The sequence below is a fragment of the Populus trichocarpa genome, chromosome 5 (genome assembly GCF_000002775.5).
Source record: "Populus trichocarpa isolate Nisqually-1 chromosome 5, P.trichocarpa_v4.1, whole genome shotgun sequence".
NCBI lineage: Eukaryota > Viridiplantae > Streptophyta > Magnoliopsida > Malpighiales > Salicaceae > Populus > Populus trichocarpa.
In genome coordinates, this window is record NC_037289.2 from 3,484,443 (window position 1) to 3,500,664 (window position 16,222).

General features: G+C 35.3%; 1 protein-coding gene, 1 long non-coding RNA gene and 4 other non-coding genes across 14 annotated transcripts; 1 reads left to right on the plus strand and 5 right to left on the minus strand.

The window, feature by feature from the left end:
* Positions 1–196: 196 nt before the first annotated feature.
* Positions 197–15,100, minus strand: LOC18098988 (uncharacterized). Of its 9 annotated transcripts, none has more exons than XR_008059260.1 (7): positions 11,818–11,974; positions 11,569–11,720; positions 11,391–11,478; positions 9,435–10,769; positions 6,380–6,531; positions 5,433–6,289; positions 197–597 (listed from the first exon to the last, which is right to left on the minus strand). It is a non-coding gene; the product is annotated as an uncharacterized LOC18098988 (long non-coding RNA). The 9 variants fall into 9 exon arrangements; XR_008059259.1 differs by lacking the exon at positions 197–597 and adding an exon at positions 3,574–4,129; XR_008059254.1 differs by lacking the exon at positions 197–597 and having other exon boundaries at positions 5,246–5,596; positions 6,202–6,289.
* On the plus strand, positions 832–3,441 carry LOC18098987 (probable WRKY transcription factor 39). The gene is made up of 3 exons (XM_006382750.3): positions 832–2,397; positions 2,479–2,604; positions 3,018–3,441. Exons 1-3 carry the CDS (start codon positions 1,610–1,612, stop codon positions 3,163–3,165), a joined length of 1,062 nt encoding a protein of 353 aa, XP_006382812.1. The 5' UTR covers positions 832–1,609; the 3' UTR covers positions 3,166–3,441.
* LOC112327742 (U6 spliceosomal RNA) lies at positions 6,604–6,706 on the minus strand. The gene has a single exon (XR_002982164.1). It is a non-coding gene; the product is annotated as a U6 spliceosomal RNA (small nuclear RNA).
* Positions 9,423–9,525, minus strand: LOC18098990 (U6 spliceosomal RNA). The gene has a single exon (XR_002982165.1). It is a non-coding gene; the product is annotated as a U6 spliceosomal RNA (small nuclear RNA).
* On the minus strand, positions 11,806–11,908 carry LOC112327743 (U6 spliceosomal RNA). The gene has a single exon (XR_002982166.1). It is a non-coding gene; the product is annotated as a U6 spliceosomal RNA (small nuclear RNA).
* LOC112327744 (U6 spliceosomal RNA) lies at positions 14,950–15,052 on the minus strand. Its single transcript, XR_002982167.1, has one exon. It is a non-coding gene; the product is annotated as a U6 spliceosomal RNA (small nuclear RNA).
* Positions 15,101–16,222: the final 1,122 nt, after the last annotated feature.

Below are 16,222 nucleotides of genomic sequence, written 5' to 3' on the forward strand. Positions count from 1 at the left end.
TATTAAAACAATATAATTTCAATAAAAAAAATATAATTTGAATTAACCTATCAATTCATGGCTCAACCCGCGCTACCAACCCTGAATCGAGTCAACTTTAAAAAATCTTGCAACAATAATTGATTCTAAAATTTATATATATATAAAAAAATGTTAGGTGAATTTCTGATTAAAAACCAAGAAAAGGAAATATCATCATCTATCTTTTTTTTTATCCAAAATAGTCCTTTTCGTTTGATAAATTATGATACATCAAAAAGACTAATCATTAACCAGCCATTATCCATAGTGGAGAGAATGGAGAAGTTCATTTCCTCGCACCAATCATCCATGGCCTCAGGCTCAGCTGGGCAGAGAGAATCTCTGTTGAGGTCAACTTTGTCCTGACATGGGCCCCGCCACAAACCCCGAAACCTTTTTTCTTCTTTTTTTTCTCTTAACCTCACCGGTTTACAGACAGCAAAAGGGCTGCACCCATCAAAATTCTTGGGACAAGTGTCACCTGTACATCCACGTGGAACAATCTTGGACGTCTATCTTCCAACGGCTATCTTGGGATGCATGTATCCACTGTCCACAGTGGACTTCTGGGCCCACCTTTGGCAGACATTTTGACAAAAAGAAAAGGTTATTCCTATGAATTGCAGAACCAAATAATAATAATAATAATAATAATTCGAAAGTAGAAAAGAAGTTAAATTTCTTATTAAAGAAATAAAATAAAGTTGAAAGAAGAAAACAAAAGGAAGAGAAAATCATATCTTAGTCCCTATATGTTTAACAATTGATAAAAAAGTCTTCTTAATTTATAAAATCACAAACCAATCCCTTAACCTTCAATCTAACAGAGGGCCTGGATTACAATTGTTTTTAAAAATGTTGGAATTAAAAATGGAATTTCTTGAAGAAAAAGGACTAACCTGTTATTCTCTTGGAAATTCGGAAACTAAGTTAAAATCTAGTAAAAAAGAATGACTATGTTTTTTTGGAGTGGAACCCGCTTAGGATCTTTGACAGGGACACGAGTTTCATTTTTTCTGTTTCTATGTTGAGCTCTGCCGCTGAGCAGTTCTGTTCTCCTCTCCCTTTGTTAGATTCTTTTCCTTTTCCTTCTTTTGATTTATTTATGTAGCAGTCAGTAGTTGTTTTCAAGTTAAAGAGAGACTTTGTTTTCTTTTGGGTCATTTTAACGAAAGAGATTTCAAGTGTCTTCACTTTCACACCACCATCAACATGGCTTTAAGCTATAATGACACTATCACTTATCAAATTTGACAAGGTTTGATCTTCTTGTTTTTGTTTTTGAAGCTGTTGCCTTTTTTTTTTTTTTTTTTCTGAATAGCCATGGTTCCTGCCCAGAATTAGCCAAAATAAGAATGGCTAGTTTTAGTTTTAATCCGGGTACCTCCGATGATGCTTTGGTCTTCAAGTTGCTTGTGTTTTGAGCAACTTTTTAATGGTGCAAAAGTATTGAGCTTTTGTTTGTTGGCAATACCTCATTATTTGGGTATGTGCCATTTTGTGTTGCGGTGATTGTTTTAGCTAAGTGATGAACTTGGGTTTAAGAGGTTTTGACAGATAAATCTTGGTTCTTTGAGTTTGAGTTAGTATGGAGGAGGTTGAGGAGGCACACAAGGCAGCTATCGAGAGCTGCAATAGAGTTATTGGCCTTTTGTGTCAGCCAAAGGATCAAGTTCAGGGTAGGAACTTAATGGTGGAAACTGGAGAGACTGTGTTTAAGTTCAAGAGAGTAATCTCTCTTTTGAGCACTGGTTTAGGTCATGGAAGAGTAAGGAAGTTGAAGAAGTTTAGATCATCTTTGCCTCAAAACATCTTCCTAGATAGTCCTAATTGCAAAACAATTTTAGCACCAAAACCTCTCCAGATGGTGCCTCCAAATTTTCTCGAAACCCCACTTGGTGACATGGATGCTAAGTCTAAACTTCCTGTGCAAATTGCCCAGAAAATGTTTCTTGAAAACCCAGTACTTGAATTGAACTCAAACACCAGGCCTCCCCTACAAATTGCACAAACAAAACCACCAAACTTTCAGTTTCCCCAACAACATCAGCAGATACAGAGGGTGCACTTTCAGCAACAGCAGCAACAAATGAAGTATCAGGTTGATAGGGTGTATTCTAGGAGTAATAGTGGGATAAACCTTAAGTTTGATGGGTCTACTTGCGCACCAACCATGTCGTCCACAAGATCATTCATTTCATCTCTGAGCATGGATGGTACTGTGTCTAATTTTGATGGAGATTCATTCCATTTGATTGGCATGCCTCACTCATCTGATCACATCTCACAACAAACAAGGAGGAAGTGTTCTGGTAAAGGAGAAGATGGGAATGCGAAATGTGCTAGTGGTGGTAAATGTCATTGCTCAAAGAGGAGGTAAGAGCAAAATCCCCATGTTATATTCTATGTTTGATTTTTTTGTTGATCTTGATTGTAATCACCTCTCTTTGTCTTTAGAAAACTGAGGGTGAAGAGATCCATTAAAGTTCCTGCAATTAGCAACAAGGTGGCAGACATTCCTCCTGATGAGTATTCATGGAGGAAGTATGGACAAAAGCCAATTAAGGGCTCTCCACATCCTAGGTATATCTGATTTAAGCTTCACTCTAATATCCTCCTATTTTTTTAGCTTTATGATCTGCGGTTGATCATTATGTTAGATTGTCTTAGTTTTCCTTTGTTTTGATGTGATAACAATTTACATTCCTACGAGTCGGAGGATTTTTTTCACTTTCACTTGCCAACGTTATCCGGCACAACTCTGTGCTCTGGAAAAATCAGCCGATAAATAACTTCCTAAGATTGCTGTCTTTTAGGTAGCTGATTAATTGCAGAATAAGTATCATATAGTTTATACTATTAAAAAAGTGTGAATGTTTTGCATCACTTACATTTACCTTGGTTAGCAATCAGAAATTGTCAGTGTATGCTGCTAAAGTCTGAATTGTTTAGATGAGCAAGTTTACCTGGTTTATTCAAAAATATTTGTAATGCAGGGGATACTATAAATGTAGCAGTCTGAGAGGTTGCCCAGCGAGGAAGCACGTTGAGAGATGCCTGGAAGAACCTTCAATGCTGATTGTAACCTATGAAGGTGACCATAACCATTCTAGGTTGATCTCATCGCAGTCTGCGCATACATGAAACATAGTTGATCTCTTCATTTGATCTCACTTCAAGAACTCGACTTCCAATAGTTCAAATCCAACCAGAACCATTTGGAGTTTCTTTGTGAATTACTACTGTATATAATATGTTCAGACCTGAGATGGGATATGATGGAACAGATCGTCATTCATTGACAGGGTTTTTAAGTATTTAGCTTTAGGGTTAGCCTGGTTTGAACTGCTCTTATATAGAATAGGGATCACAAATTGTAAACTTGTACTTCCTTCAAAATCCAAGTTTTATTTTTTATCATTGCATTTGCAAATCTAAGTTTGTTTCCGTGCCAGGTTTTCTTCTATTTCTTGTATGCAAAACACGACAGGATGTTTTGCGAGTATAATTTTGGCTTACATTATTGGCATGGTGATCTTCATATGTCAGCGTTTTTCGGCTCTTTTTATAAAGTAATTAACTTAATGCATGCTGTTTTATCTGTGACAAGCATTCCCTTGGCATCTACAGAGAAATAAAAAGAAGAGTTGCTCCTGACTTTACAGTGAAATAAAGAGAAAACCAGGGATCCTATTCACCTGTTTAACAACAGTGTGGCATGTTAAAAGCTTTTCCTTAATTTCCTGGTATCAAGCACAGCTTCAAACAGGTCGCCTGCTTATCCAAACCCTGACTGCCATCATTTTCATGGCTACTTGGGGAGCTTATGTTCTCAAGCAACGTGTAAACCTCTCTGAGCTGCTTTAAGCTTATTCATCACGACAGACGTTGAGCAACCTATCAGATGCACGCAGAAGAATTCATAGTAGTTAGGGAATGTCATCTCCTATAATCTGGTCAGCGTACCCTCCCTGTTGCTCTGCCAAATTCCTCATGGAGGAGAAATACAGGTAAAATAACTTGTGGAATCTTCATATTCACACTTTGGGCACCATAACTGAGTTGGCTCTCTATTTCTCGCTTAAGTTCATACGAGCAGCTCCCTCTTCTGTGAAGGAAACCAGCCCAGAAACACAAGTCACAAGGAGCATCACTAAATCTTTGTCAGAAAGAATGTTTTGCACAGCAAGTCCTAAAGTGGCAGCTTTCAAACGGAGTCCAAAGTAAAGAAAGCAACCCATCATAGCCTAGGCCCTAGAGCAATGACAGCAACTTTTCCTTTAAATCGTGCCAAACCCTGGCAATGGCCCCGTGCGTAAAGCATATTTGCAACTCGGAGGTGTTTGTTTTACAGCAAATATTTTTGAAACAAACAGTAATAAATAAATAATATTTTCCAATCATCAAATAAACCACAACCACCGCCGCAACCATCCACCACAACTGTCACCACCATTATCATCATGGAAACCGAACTTCCTTGCCCTAGGGAACAAAATGTATGGCTCTTTACCACACACTCATTTTGGCTGTCAACAAATGTTTACCTTGTCACCAACTCTCCAATTCTACCTTCATCCTTTACACCTATATTGGGTTAAAAAAGACATGGCTAGACACTGAAGAGGGCATGGTGCTGTGATTTGGCTAGATGGTAATCATCAATCCCTAACCTTAGGATAGCATTTCTAACTCACCGGTGGCACCTTAGCAACAGATTGTTCAGTTGTGCTCCGTATACCATTTTATTGCCTTTATTTAATATTGGAATTCGAGTTTCCCAGTGACGATTTCTTGGGATGGACAAAGCCAATTTAAACTTGATTTCGAGTAATATTAACTTTGCTTCTGCTCTTGATTAGTTCAATTTACACTTTTCTTTAGTTCAATAAGCCAAGTTTTATTGAGATGAAAACTCAGGTTCGCTGGATATAATAAGAGGAAATTTTAGGTGGATGTCCTTCAGCCAAAACGTGCACACCATAGCTATCAAACTCAATCCAACCCAAGGTGGCTGTCATCCGAAGTTCAGCCACGTCAAGGTTTTTTTTCCAACGGTTTTAAAAGTTAATCCGGATAAATTTGTATCACTTGATGAGTCAACTCACAATTTGGTTGATCCAACTAATTCTGATTTTGGGTTTAGCCATTGTCCTGACCAGTCTTTTAAAATCACCATGTTTTCCAAACACTTGATTAAAATATGAGAGTTTGAAAAGAGTAATTTGAAACAGCTTTCACTAATAATATAATTTCTAATGCAATCGCATAGCTTCCCTGGATATGCTTATGTAATCATAACAAGTTCACAAGAACAATTCATCAAAAACCTAATTAGAGAAAGAAAAAAGGTGCAGAAAAATCCACATCCACCCAAAGTAAATGCCCCATTTCACTAGAGAGGAATGAACCTGAAAGAGCGTGTTGCACCAATACCAGGTCTTCCATGCATAACGGGCTTGTAAGAAACTGAGAACCCAGAAAGATAATGGCCAATCATCTCGGGCACAATGATCATATTTGTAAGATGAGTCCTCAAGGGCTCTGGCTTCTCCCCATCTGGGGCCTCCCTTTTCTGTTCCAAGCCACCAAAAAACAGAGTAGACCACAGACTATACTCAAAATATACCATACCATGAGGGTTTAACCGGAAATTTAAAATATTCTTGTAAGGCAACTTGATTTGGGAACCAGCTTTAGAATCTCTGTTTTCTAAATGGTCACAGTTTGATGCATTTTTCACAAACAAGTCCCAAATGAAAATTCAGTGACCTGAACTGCACATACATGAATACATGCATGAAAGGGTATGGAAACAAGCACACAGAAACACCCAAAATAATTTTTGCAGAATGGTTACACTGCAGAGGCAGTCATCAGAACTCTGTTCAATTAATAGCTATACATATCATTTCTAACTTCTATTGAATAAACCAGCCCTTCTGTTATAAACTCGAGCTTCTTCTTCGATAACTTTTCAAGCACCATTATTGCAATTGCAGAGCAAACTTGATAAACACAAACAAGAGACAAAGAGTGAAGAGATAAAGAAAAGAAAACACATCCCATAATGTGAAATGAACACATGATAACACTACTCAATACCAAATTGCACAGTGTGAATAGCTATCTTATGAAGTCATAAACAAATACAGAGAGATATAGAAGAAAAGAAATTACCTTACAGCTTTACGCAATTTCTTGATCGATGTCATTGGCTTCCTCTTCACACCTCTTTGAAACCCGTCGTTGCAATAAACCCAAAACCCTAAACAAATTAAAAATAACGAGAATAAAAGCATGAGAACTAACAGCCCATCTAAAATTTCTGAACTTTCTAATCCCAAAATCTTATTACCTGCAGCCCGCTCCGGCGGGAAAGAGCTTGACAAGTACATCGGTGGACATGTCAAGGAGAGCATCTAAATCAACGCCTCTAAAACTGAACTTCTTGAAAGCTCTCTTCTTTGGCTACCCTCTCGCCACTGTTACTTCCGTCTCCACACCCACCTGACATTTATATTAAAAAAAAAAAAAGATGAGAAAGGAAGCAAGCGAGAGCAAAGGAGCGGAGATTAGAAAAAAAATTTGGACCATTTCTCGATTTGTGCGTGTCATCCTTGCGCAGGGGCCATGCTAATCTTCTCTGTATCGTTCCAATTTTATCGGATGTCCCCGAAGGGACAACTGCTATGTTTCAGCTTCGCCAATATAAACACGTCATGTGTTCTCTAACCAGACGATGTGGTATATCTAGTCCCGTTGCGACTACGCGTTTTGCTCAGTTGGGTTGGCCCTCAACTTGATTACGTGACCACCAGTAAACAATTAATGGGGCTTGACTTGGGGCGATGAAATATTTGAGCCCAGCCTTGTTTTAGGTGTCACCCGCCTGTATCTATGCCTTTTGCTAAAGGGCACAGTCACTACCCGTTTAACAAAAATTAAAATTTACTTAATTGAGTTCAAATTATATTAAAATAAGTTTAAACTATAACGTTTTTCGCTGTTCATAACGTATATTCTTTAATTTTGGTCTCAATTCTTAATATTGTGTTATTATCTTAACTTTAGGTCTTATTATGTCTATATATGATTTATTTTGAAAAATAAACACATCAGAATAAAAAATAATAAAATTTTATTAGCTTCAAAGTTGAAGGTTGTTTATGAAAACATTTACCAAATTTTAATTGTATTTCCTAGCTATGCAAATATCTTAAATAGTGTTCCTTCATTGTTTTACAATAAAAAAAAAAAGACATTGATATGTTTAGTTAAAAAATTAAAAATAAATATGTTTTTAAAATAATTTTAAAATAAATTTTTATATTAAAAAATACAGAGAAATAGATATTTTTATCTTTGTTATTTCCATTATTATTGTTGTCCAGCAATCCACCGCGGGTATGATAAAAAAACAATTAAAGTAAAACGAAACATTCAAGCTTATTTAATATTTTTCTAATATTTTAAACTATATTAGAGTTAACCGAGCCAGTTTAATGGGTCCAAAAACAATATGATTTAAAAAGATATTGGATTACAACATATTAAATCGATCTCAGTTAATCTTTCAAATCCGTAATCCGGGTCATGAGATCATGATAACTGTATTTAAAATAAATCAAAACAAATCATGAAACTTAATTTCAATCAATTCAATATTAAAAATTAAAATTAAAAAAAAAATTAAAATGGACCAAAACAACAAATCAAGCCAACTACAAAGTTGAAAAGTTTTTTTTGACAAACCCTTATTACAAGATCTTGATCCTTGAGATCAAAACTGTTATTTCATCAAATTTCTTGTTCTTGAACTTCATGTATCCATATCTTACATCTTTGATGATTTCCATGAACGATTTTATTCTGCTGAAGCATATCTAAACCTCGCACACACATTCAAAAACATGATTATCCAAATATAATATCATAAACTTTATGCAAATAAGATAAAACAAGAGTTTATGACAAGTTAACTTTTGAGCTCTTATTAAATACACTATAAAAAAGAAATCAAACAAAAAACAACAAGTAGTAAGAGCAGCGAACAAAGTGAAATTAAAATCCGCATATTCTACAAACACAATTGTATTTGCAACAGCTTGAAATGATAATAAGATCTCAAATGCAATCGCATATCTTCTCTGGATATGCCTCATGTAATCATCACAGGTTCACCACAACAATTCATCGAAAAACTAATTAGAGAAAGAAAAAAGGTGCAGAAAAATCCACAGCCACCCAAATTAAATGTCCCATTTCACTTGAGAGGAATGAATCTGGAAGTCTGTGTCCAGGTCTTCCATGCATAACGGGCTTGTAAGAAACTGAGAACCCAGAAAGATAACGGCCAATCATCTCGGGCACAATGATCATATTTCTAAGATGAGTCCTCAAGGGCTCTGGCTTCTCACCATCTGGGGCCTCCCTTTTCGGTTCCAAGCCACCGAAAAACAGAGTAGACCACAGACTATACTCAAAATATACCATAACATGAGGGTTTAACCAGAAATTTAAAATTTTCTTGTAAGGCAACTTGATTTAGGGGCCAGCTTTAGAATCTCTCTTTTCTAAATGGTCACAGTTTGATGCATTTATCACAAACAAGTCCCGAATGCAGCAATCTTTATCAATCACTTATTTTGTAAAGCTTCATCAACGTAAATTGAAAACTCAGTGACCTGCACATACATGCTTGCAAGCATGGAAGGGCATGGAAACATGCACACACAACATGCACACTGAAACTTGCACCCAAAATAAGTTTTGCAGAAGTTACACCACAGAGGCAGTCATCAGAACTCTATTCAATTAATAGCTATACATATCGTTTCTACCTTCTATTGAATAAACCAACCCTTCTGTTATAAAATCAAGAGCTTCTTACTTCATAGCTTCGTTAAGTTTTCAGAGTTCTTAAAAGCTTTTAAATATCCGGCAATGCATTCATTAGTATGAAATTGAAAATTAGTAAGAAAAACAAATATTAACCTATTTCTATTGTACCCATACAGGGAATATATGTGATTGAATGACTATCTGGTGCTGACTCTTAAGTAACATAATCAACAGCAAACAGCCAATAACACCGTTGGCTTCCTCTGCACACCTCTTTGAAACCTGTCGTTGCAATAAACCCAAAACCCTAAACAAATTAAAATAAACGGAAAAAAAAGCACGAGACTTAACAACCCATCTAAAATTTCTGAACTTTCTAATCCCAAAATCTTATTACCTGCAGCACGCTCTGGCGGTAAAGAGCTTGGCTACCCTCTCGCTACTGTTACTTCCGTCCCCACACCCACCTGACATTTATATTTAAAAACAAAAAAAAAATTGAGAAAGTAAGCCATTGAATGAAGCAAGCGAGAGAGCAAAGGAGCAGAGATTAGAAAAAAAATTTGGACCATTTCTCGATTTGTGCGTGTCATCCTTGCGCAGGGGCCATGCTAATCTTCTCTGTATCGTTCCAATTTTATCGGATGTCCCCGAAGGGACAACTAACAGGTCTCTGCTTCGCTTACTTAAATACGTCATGTTTTCTCTAACCAGACGATGTGGGATATCTAGTCCCGTTGCGACTACGTGTTTCGCTCAGTTGGGTTGGCTCTCAACTTGATTACGTCACCACCAGTAATCTATTATTTTGGTCTCAATTCTCGATATTGTTTTATTATTTTGACTTAATGTGTTATTATTTATACTTTGTAGAAATATTTTTGGAAAAGTAACCCATATCAAAATAAAAGAACAAAAGATTATATTAGCTTCAAAGTTAAAGGTTGTTTATGAAAAACGTTTATCAAGCTTGTGTTTATTTACTATTTCACAATAGAAAAGATACAAATAATAAAGATAATAAATAATATATTTAGTTCTAGAGATAAAAATAAATATATTAAAATTTGTTTAAATAAAATATATATTATTTTATTTTGATCTTAATTCTCAATGTTTTATTATATTTTCTTTCGGTGTTACTATTTTGAATGATAGGAAACATAATATGGGGCGAGGCATGAGTTTTCCTTTTCTATTTCTTGAAAATATCTATTATTGGTCATGGAAGGTCTACAATATTGCTTCTATTTTATAAAATTAGGATGAAATTAGAAGGTTGTTTATGAAAAATGTTTAACCTAATTTTAGTTGTATTTTCTAGCTATACAAATAAAATCGGTAGCGTTTATTTACTATTTCAAGATAAAAAAAAACAAAAACAATTTGGACAAAAACATATATAGTTAAAGAACAAAAACATAAAATAAATTTGTTTTTGAAACGGTTTTAAATAATTTTTTATATTTTCAAAATAAAATCTATGTCCCATTGTTTTTATCTTTTTTTTCGTTTAAGAACAGTAACAACTGGCATGTTTCGGAATCAATTTAGCAAAAAACTAAATGGTTGTCCATGTTTCACTGCGGGTAGTTCATAATTAATGTACATTAATTTTGTTAAAAAAATATATATTTGAGAGCAATATTCATGTGACCATTGCCTCATTGAAGAAACTTAAGCGGCAATTTGTTCATCCACATAAAAACATACCAAAATGGATGGAGCTGATCGTATGAACCTTCTGCAGTGTTTTTTGATCTGTATATGGCACTCTCTTCAAGTCATGTTGTGTTTAGCAGAATCAATGCTTATCACCAGCCATGATTTTTCTGTGAAAACTGAATATGTGCCATGTGTTTGCAGTATAGATGTTCTCCCTCCAACCTTCGAGGGACAAACATCTATGAATAGGCAAGGAGTGGTATACAAAGCCATTAGAAGGGAGCTTCAGAGCACATCTAGATCGATGCTTGTTTTCTCAAGCAGAAAACCAGGATAAATGCTTGTTTTCACATGTTATCAAACATTTATAGATGAGAGAAACAGCAAGAAAGCAAAGCATGATTTCCTCAAAATCCTGTCTAGCTGATTCTAGCAAATTAACAAACGATTGATGGTCCACGAGCATTATTTATTTTTGTTTCTTTTTTGTCACAACTGTAGCCTTACCACCATACTTCACTTGGTCCATTCTATGTCATGCACTAGCCACAATTATCAAGCCTCGTGCTACGAAAGCGTAAACATATACAAGAAGAAGAAGAAAATGACCAGCAGCAGCAAATTTATCACATCACCAATCAGTCACAAATCCCAATCTCGAACACGACGATTGCAATTGCAGATCGATCTTGATGAACACAAACAAGAGACAAAGAGAGAAGAGATAATGAAAAGAAAACACATCCCATAATGTGAAATGAACACATGATAACACTACTCAATACCAAATTGGACAGTGCGAATTGCTATCTTATGAAGTCATAAACAAATACAGAGAGATATAGAAGAAAAGAAATTACCTTACAGCTTTACGCAATTTCTTGATCGATGTCAGTGGCTTCCTCTTCACACCTCTTTGAAACCCGTCGTTGCAATAAACCCAAAACCCTAAACAAATTAAAAATAACGAGAATAAAAGCAGGAGAACTAACAGCCCATCTAAAATTTCTGAACTTTCTAATCCCAAAATCTTATTACCTGCAGCCCGCTCCGGCGGGAAAGAACTTGACAAGTACATCGGTGGACATGTCAAGGAGAGCATCTAAATCAGCGCCTCTAAAACTGAACTTCTTGAAAGCTCTCTTCTTTGGCTACCCTCTCGCCACTATTACTTCCGTCTCCACACCCACCTGACATTTATATTTTTAAAAAAAAAAGATGAGAAAGGAAGCCATTGAAGGAAGCAAGCGAGAGCAAAGGAGCGGAGATTAGAAAAAAAATTTGGACCATTTCTCGATTTGTGCGTGTCATCCTTGCGCAGGGGCCATGCTAATCTTCTCTGTATCGTTCCAATTTTATCGGATGTCCCCGAAGGGACAAGTCAATAGTTCTCCGCTTCGCCTACTTAAATACGTCATGTGTTCTCTAACCAGACGATGTGGGATATCTAGTCCCGTTGCGACTACGTGTTTCGTTCAGTCGGGTTGGCTCTCAACTTGATTACGTCACCAGCAGTAAGCAATTAATGCGCCTTGACTTGGGGCGATGAAATAGTTTTAGGTGTCGTGTCACCCACCAGTGTCGACGCCTTTTCCCAAATGGCACAGTAACTACCGGTTTAATAAAAAAATAAAATTTACTTAATTAAGTTTAAAACATATTAAAATCAGTTTAAACAATAATTTTTTTCGATGTTCATAACAAATATCCTTTTATTTTGGTCTCAATTCTCAATATTATGTTATTATCTCTATATATAATTTATTTTTAAAAAGTAACACATCAAAATAAAAAATAAAAAAATTTATTAGCTTCAAAGTTGAAGATTGTTTATGAAAAACATTTTCGTAATTTTAGTTATATTTTCTAGTTATGCAAATATCATAGATAGTGTTTATTTATTGTTTTAGAATAAAATACAATAACATATTTAGTTAAAAAAACATGGATAAAAATATAAAATAAATACATCTTTATAATAGTTTTGAAGTAAATTTTTAATACTTTCAAAATAAAAAATATATAGAAACATGTTTCTTTTGTCTTCATTGTTTTTATTTCTTCTATTCCAAGAAAATGATGAGTTATCTATTAGATCGTTGGTCTGAGCTATACCACGGGTTGGATAAAAAACATTTAAAGTAAAAAAAAATATTCAGGATTATTTAACATTTTTCTAGTGAAAAAGAAGTTTAAACCATATAAGAGTTGATTCGACGAATCTAAAGACAACTTGGACGACCAATAAAAACATAGTTTGACTCAAATAAATTTAAAACGATATCTTTTTAAAAAGTTATTAAAACGACAATATATTAGATCGACCCCGGTTAACCTTTCAAATCCGTAACTCAGGTCATGAGACTATAGTAGCCCTATATAAAGCAAATCAAAACAAATTATAAAACTCAATTCTCAATCAATCCAATATTAAAAGATAAAATTAAAAAAACATGAATAAAAAAAACAACCAAAACCAACTCTATAAAGTCAAAAAGTGTTTCTTGATCCTTAAGATCGAAAACTGTTATTGTATTAAGTTTCTTGTTCTTGAACTTCATATATTCATACCTTTTTTTCTTAATGATTTTCTTGAATGATCCAAATATAATATCATAAACTTTATGTAAATAGGTTTTGAGTTCGAGACAAGTTAATTTTTGAGCTCTTATTAAATACACTATAAAAAAGAAATCAAACAAAAAACAAGAAGTAGTAAGAGCAGCGAACAAAGTGAAATTAAAATCCGCATATTCTACAAACACAATTGTATTTGCAACAGCTTGAAATGATAATAAGATCTCAAATGCAATCGCATAGCTTCTCTGGATATGCTAATGTAATCATCACAGGTTCACAACAACAATTCATCGAAAAACTAATTAGAGAAAGAAAAAAGGTGCAGAAAAATCCACAGCCACCCAAATTAAATGTCCCATTTGACTTGAGAGGAATGAATCTGGAAGTGTGTGTCCAGGTCTTCCATGCATAACGGGCTTGTAAGAAACTGAGAACCCAGCAAGATAATGGCAAATCATCTCGGGCACAATGATCATATTTCTAAGATGAGTCCTGAAGGGCTCTCTGGCTTCTCACCATCTGGGGCCTCCCTTTTCGGTTCCAAGCCACCGAAAAACAGAGTAGACCACAGACTATAATCAAAATATACCATACGATGAAGGTTTAACCAGAAATTTAAAATTTTCTTGTAAGGCAACTTGATTTGGGAGCCAGCTTTAGAATCTTCTCTTTTCTAAATTGTCACAGTTTGATGCATTTGTCACAAACAAGTCTCGAATGCAGCAATCTTTATCAATCACTTATTTTGTACAGCTTTATCAACGTAAATTGAAAATTCGGTGACCTGCACATACATGCTTGCAAGCATGAAAGGGCATGGAAACATGCACACTGAAACTTGCACCCAAAATAACTTTTGCAGAAGTTACACCACAGAGGCAGTCATCAGAACTCTATTCAATTAGTAGCTAAACATATCGTTTCTAACTTCTATTGAATAAACCAACCTTTCTGTTATAAACCCAAGAGCTTCTTCTTTAAGTTTTCAAAGTTCTTAAAAGCTTTTAATTATCCGGCAATGCATCATTCTTTAGGATGAAATTGTTTCCTCATGTAATCGAACATTTATGGCTGAGAGAAACCATCATGAAAGCGAAGCATAATTTCCTCAAAATTCTATCTAACTGATTCCAGCAAATTAACCAATGATTGATGGTCCAGAACGTTACCAGCTGATTTATTTATTTTTATTTCATTTTTTGTCACAACTGCAGCCTTAACGCCATATCCATTCTATGTCATGTACTAGCCACGATTTTCAAGCCACATGATACTAAAGCGTAAACATACAAAAGAAAATAAAAAAATCACCAGCAGCAGCAAATCCAAATCTCGAGCACCATGATTGCAATTGCAGATCAAACTTGATAAACACAAACAAGAGACAAAAAGTGAAGAGATAAAGAAAAGAAAATACATCCCACAATGTCAATTCACTACTCAATACCAAATTGCAGTGTGATTTGCTATCTTATGAAGTCATAAACAAATACAGAGAGATATAGAAGAAAAGAAATTATCTTACAGCTTTACGCAATTTCTTGATCAATGCCATTGGCTTCCTCTTCAAACCTCTCTGAAACCTATCATTGCAATAAACCCAAGACCCTAAACAAATTAATATCAACAAAAATAAAAACATGAGAACTGAACTTCTTCAAGGAGAGCATCTAAATAGCGCCTCTGAACTGAACTTCTTGAAAGCTCTCTTCTTTGGCTACCCTCTCGCCACTGTTACTTCCGCCTCCACACCCACCTGACATTTATATTAAAAAAAAAAAAGATGAGAAGGTAGCCATTGAAGGAAGCAAGCGAGAGCAAAGGAGCGGAGATTAGAAAAAAAATTTGGACCATTTCTCGATTTGTGCGTGTCATCCTTGCGCAGGGGCCATGCTAATCTTCTCTGTATCGTTCCAATTTTATCGGATGTCCCCGAAGGGACGGTTCTTACGTCTCAGCTTCGCCAATATAAAAACTTCATGTGTTCTCTAACCAGACGATGTGGTATATCTAGTCCCGTTGCGACTACGCGTTTTGCTTAGTTGGGTTGGCTCTCAACTTGATTACGTCACCACCAGTAAACAATTAATGGGGCTTGACTTGGGGCGATGAAATATTTCAGCCCAGCCTTGTTTTAGGTGTCACCCGCCTGTATCGACGCCTGTTACTTAATTAAGTTTAAGATATATTAAAATTAGTTTAAACAATAAAATTCTCAAAAACAAATATTCTTTTATTTTGGTTTCAATTCTTAATATTGTGTTCTTATTTTGACTTTAGGTGCTATTATTTTGAATGATACGATATATGTGAGATATTGTAGAAATATAACTAAAACGAAGAAAAGAGTGTTCGGAGTATACACCAAAATATGATTTCTCTTTTCTTTTCAAGAATCAAAGAGGGCTAGAAACCATTTTAAACTTTTGATTACAGATTTTTAACTGTTATGAGACTATTTAGCAAACAGAAAACAGAACTGTGTGTATGTTTTGGAATCTATTTAGCACAAAATCATATATAAGATGGTTTTTTTTTTTGTTCGGAACTCAAAATTCCCTAGCATGAAAATATAGAAAGAAGAGTTTTTTTGTTTTTTTTCAAATGTAGTGTTGTTTCCTTCTATTCTAAAATGTCTAAACACCATTGCTTTTTCTCTCCTTCCCTGCATGATTGCGACATTTCTTGTTCGGTTGCTTGCAGTTCAATTGTACTTCAACAGCAGAAAAGAGCAACTCTTTCGTTTCTTGACAGAGGTACATACAATGTGTCTGGAACAAGAAATCTACAATGGTTGCCAATATAATATGTTAAAGATGCTTCAGTACTGTCCAGCTTTTGGCCACACAGATTTGTTCATATTGTTACGTACTACTGAAACTACATAATTTTGCAGAGATTCACGTCCTTCTTCGGATCATCAGTATGAAGAGGGTTGCATCGCCAGGGAAGAAGGCTGTAGCAGTCAAGCCGAAGAGTGTGAAATCGCCGACGGTGAAGAAAGGAGTGAACAAGAAGGCGAAAAGTGAAGATATTCATTTGGGGTTTGTAGAGAGGGTAGTGATTGTAAATTTGATGGATAATGGAGGATAGTGATGCTAGTTCCTTAGCG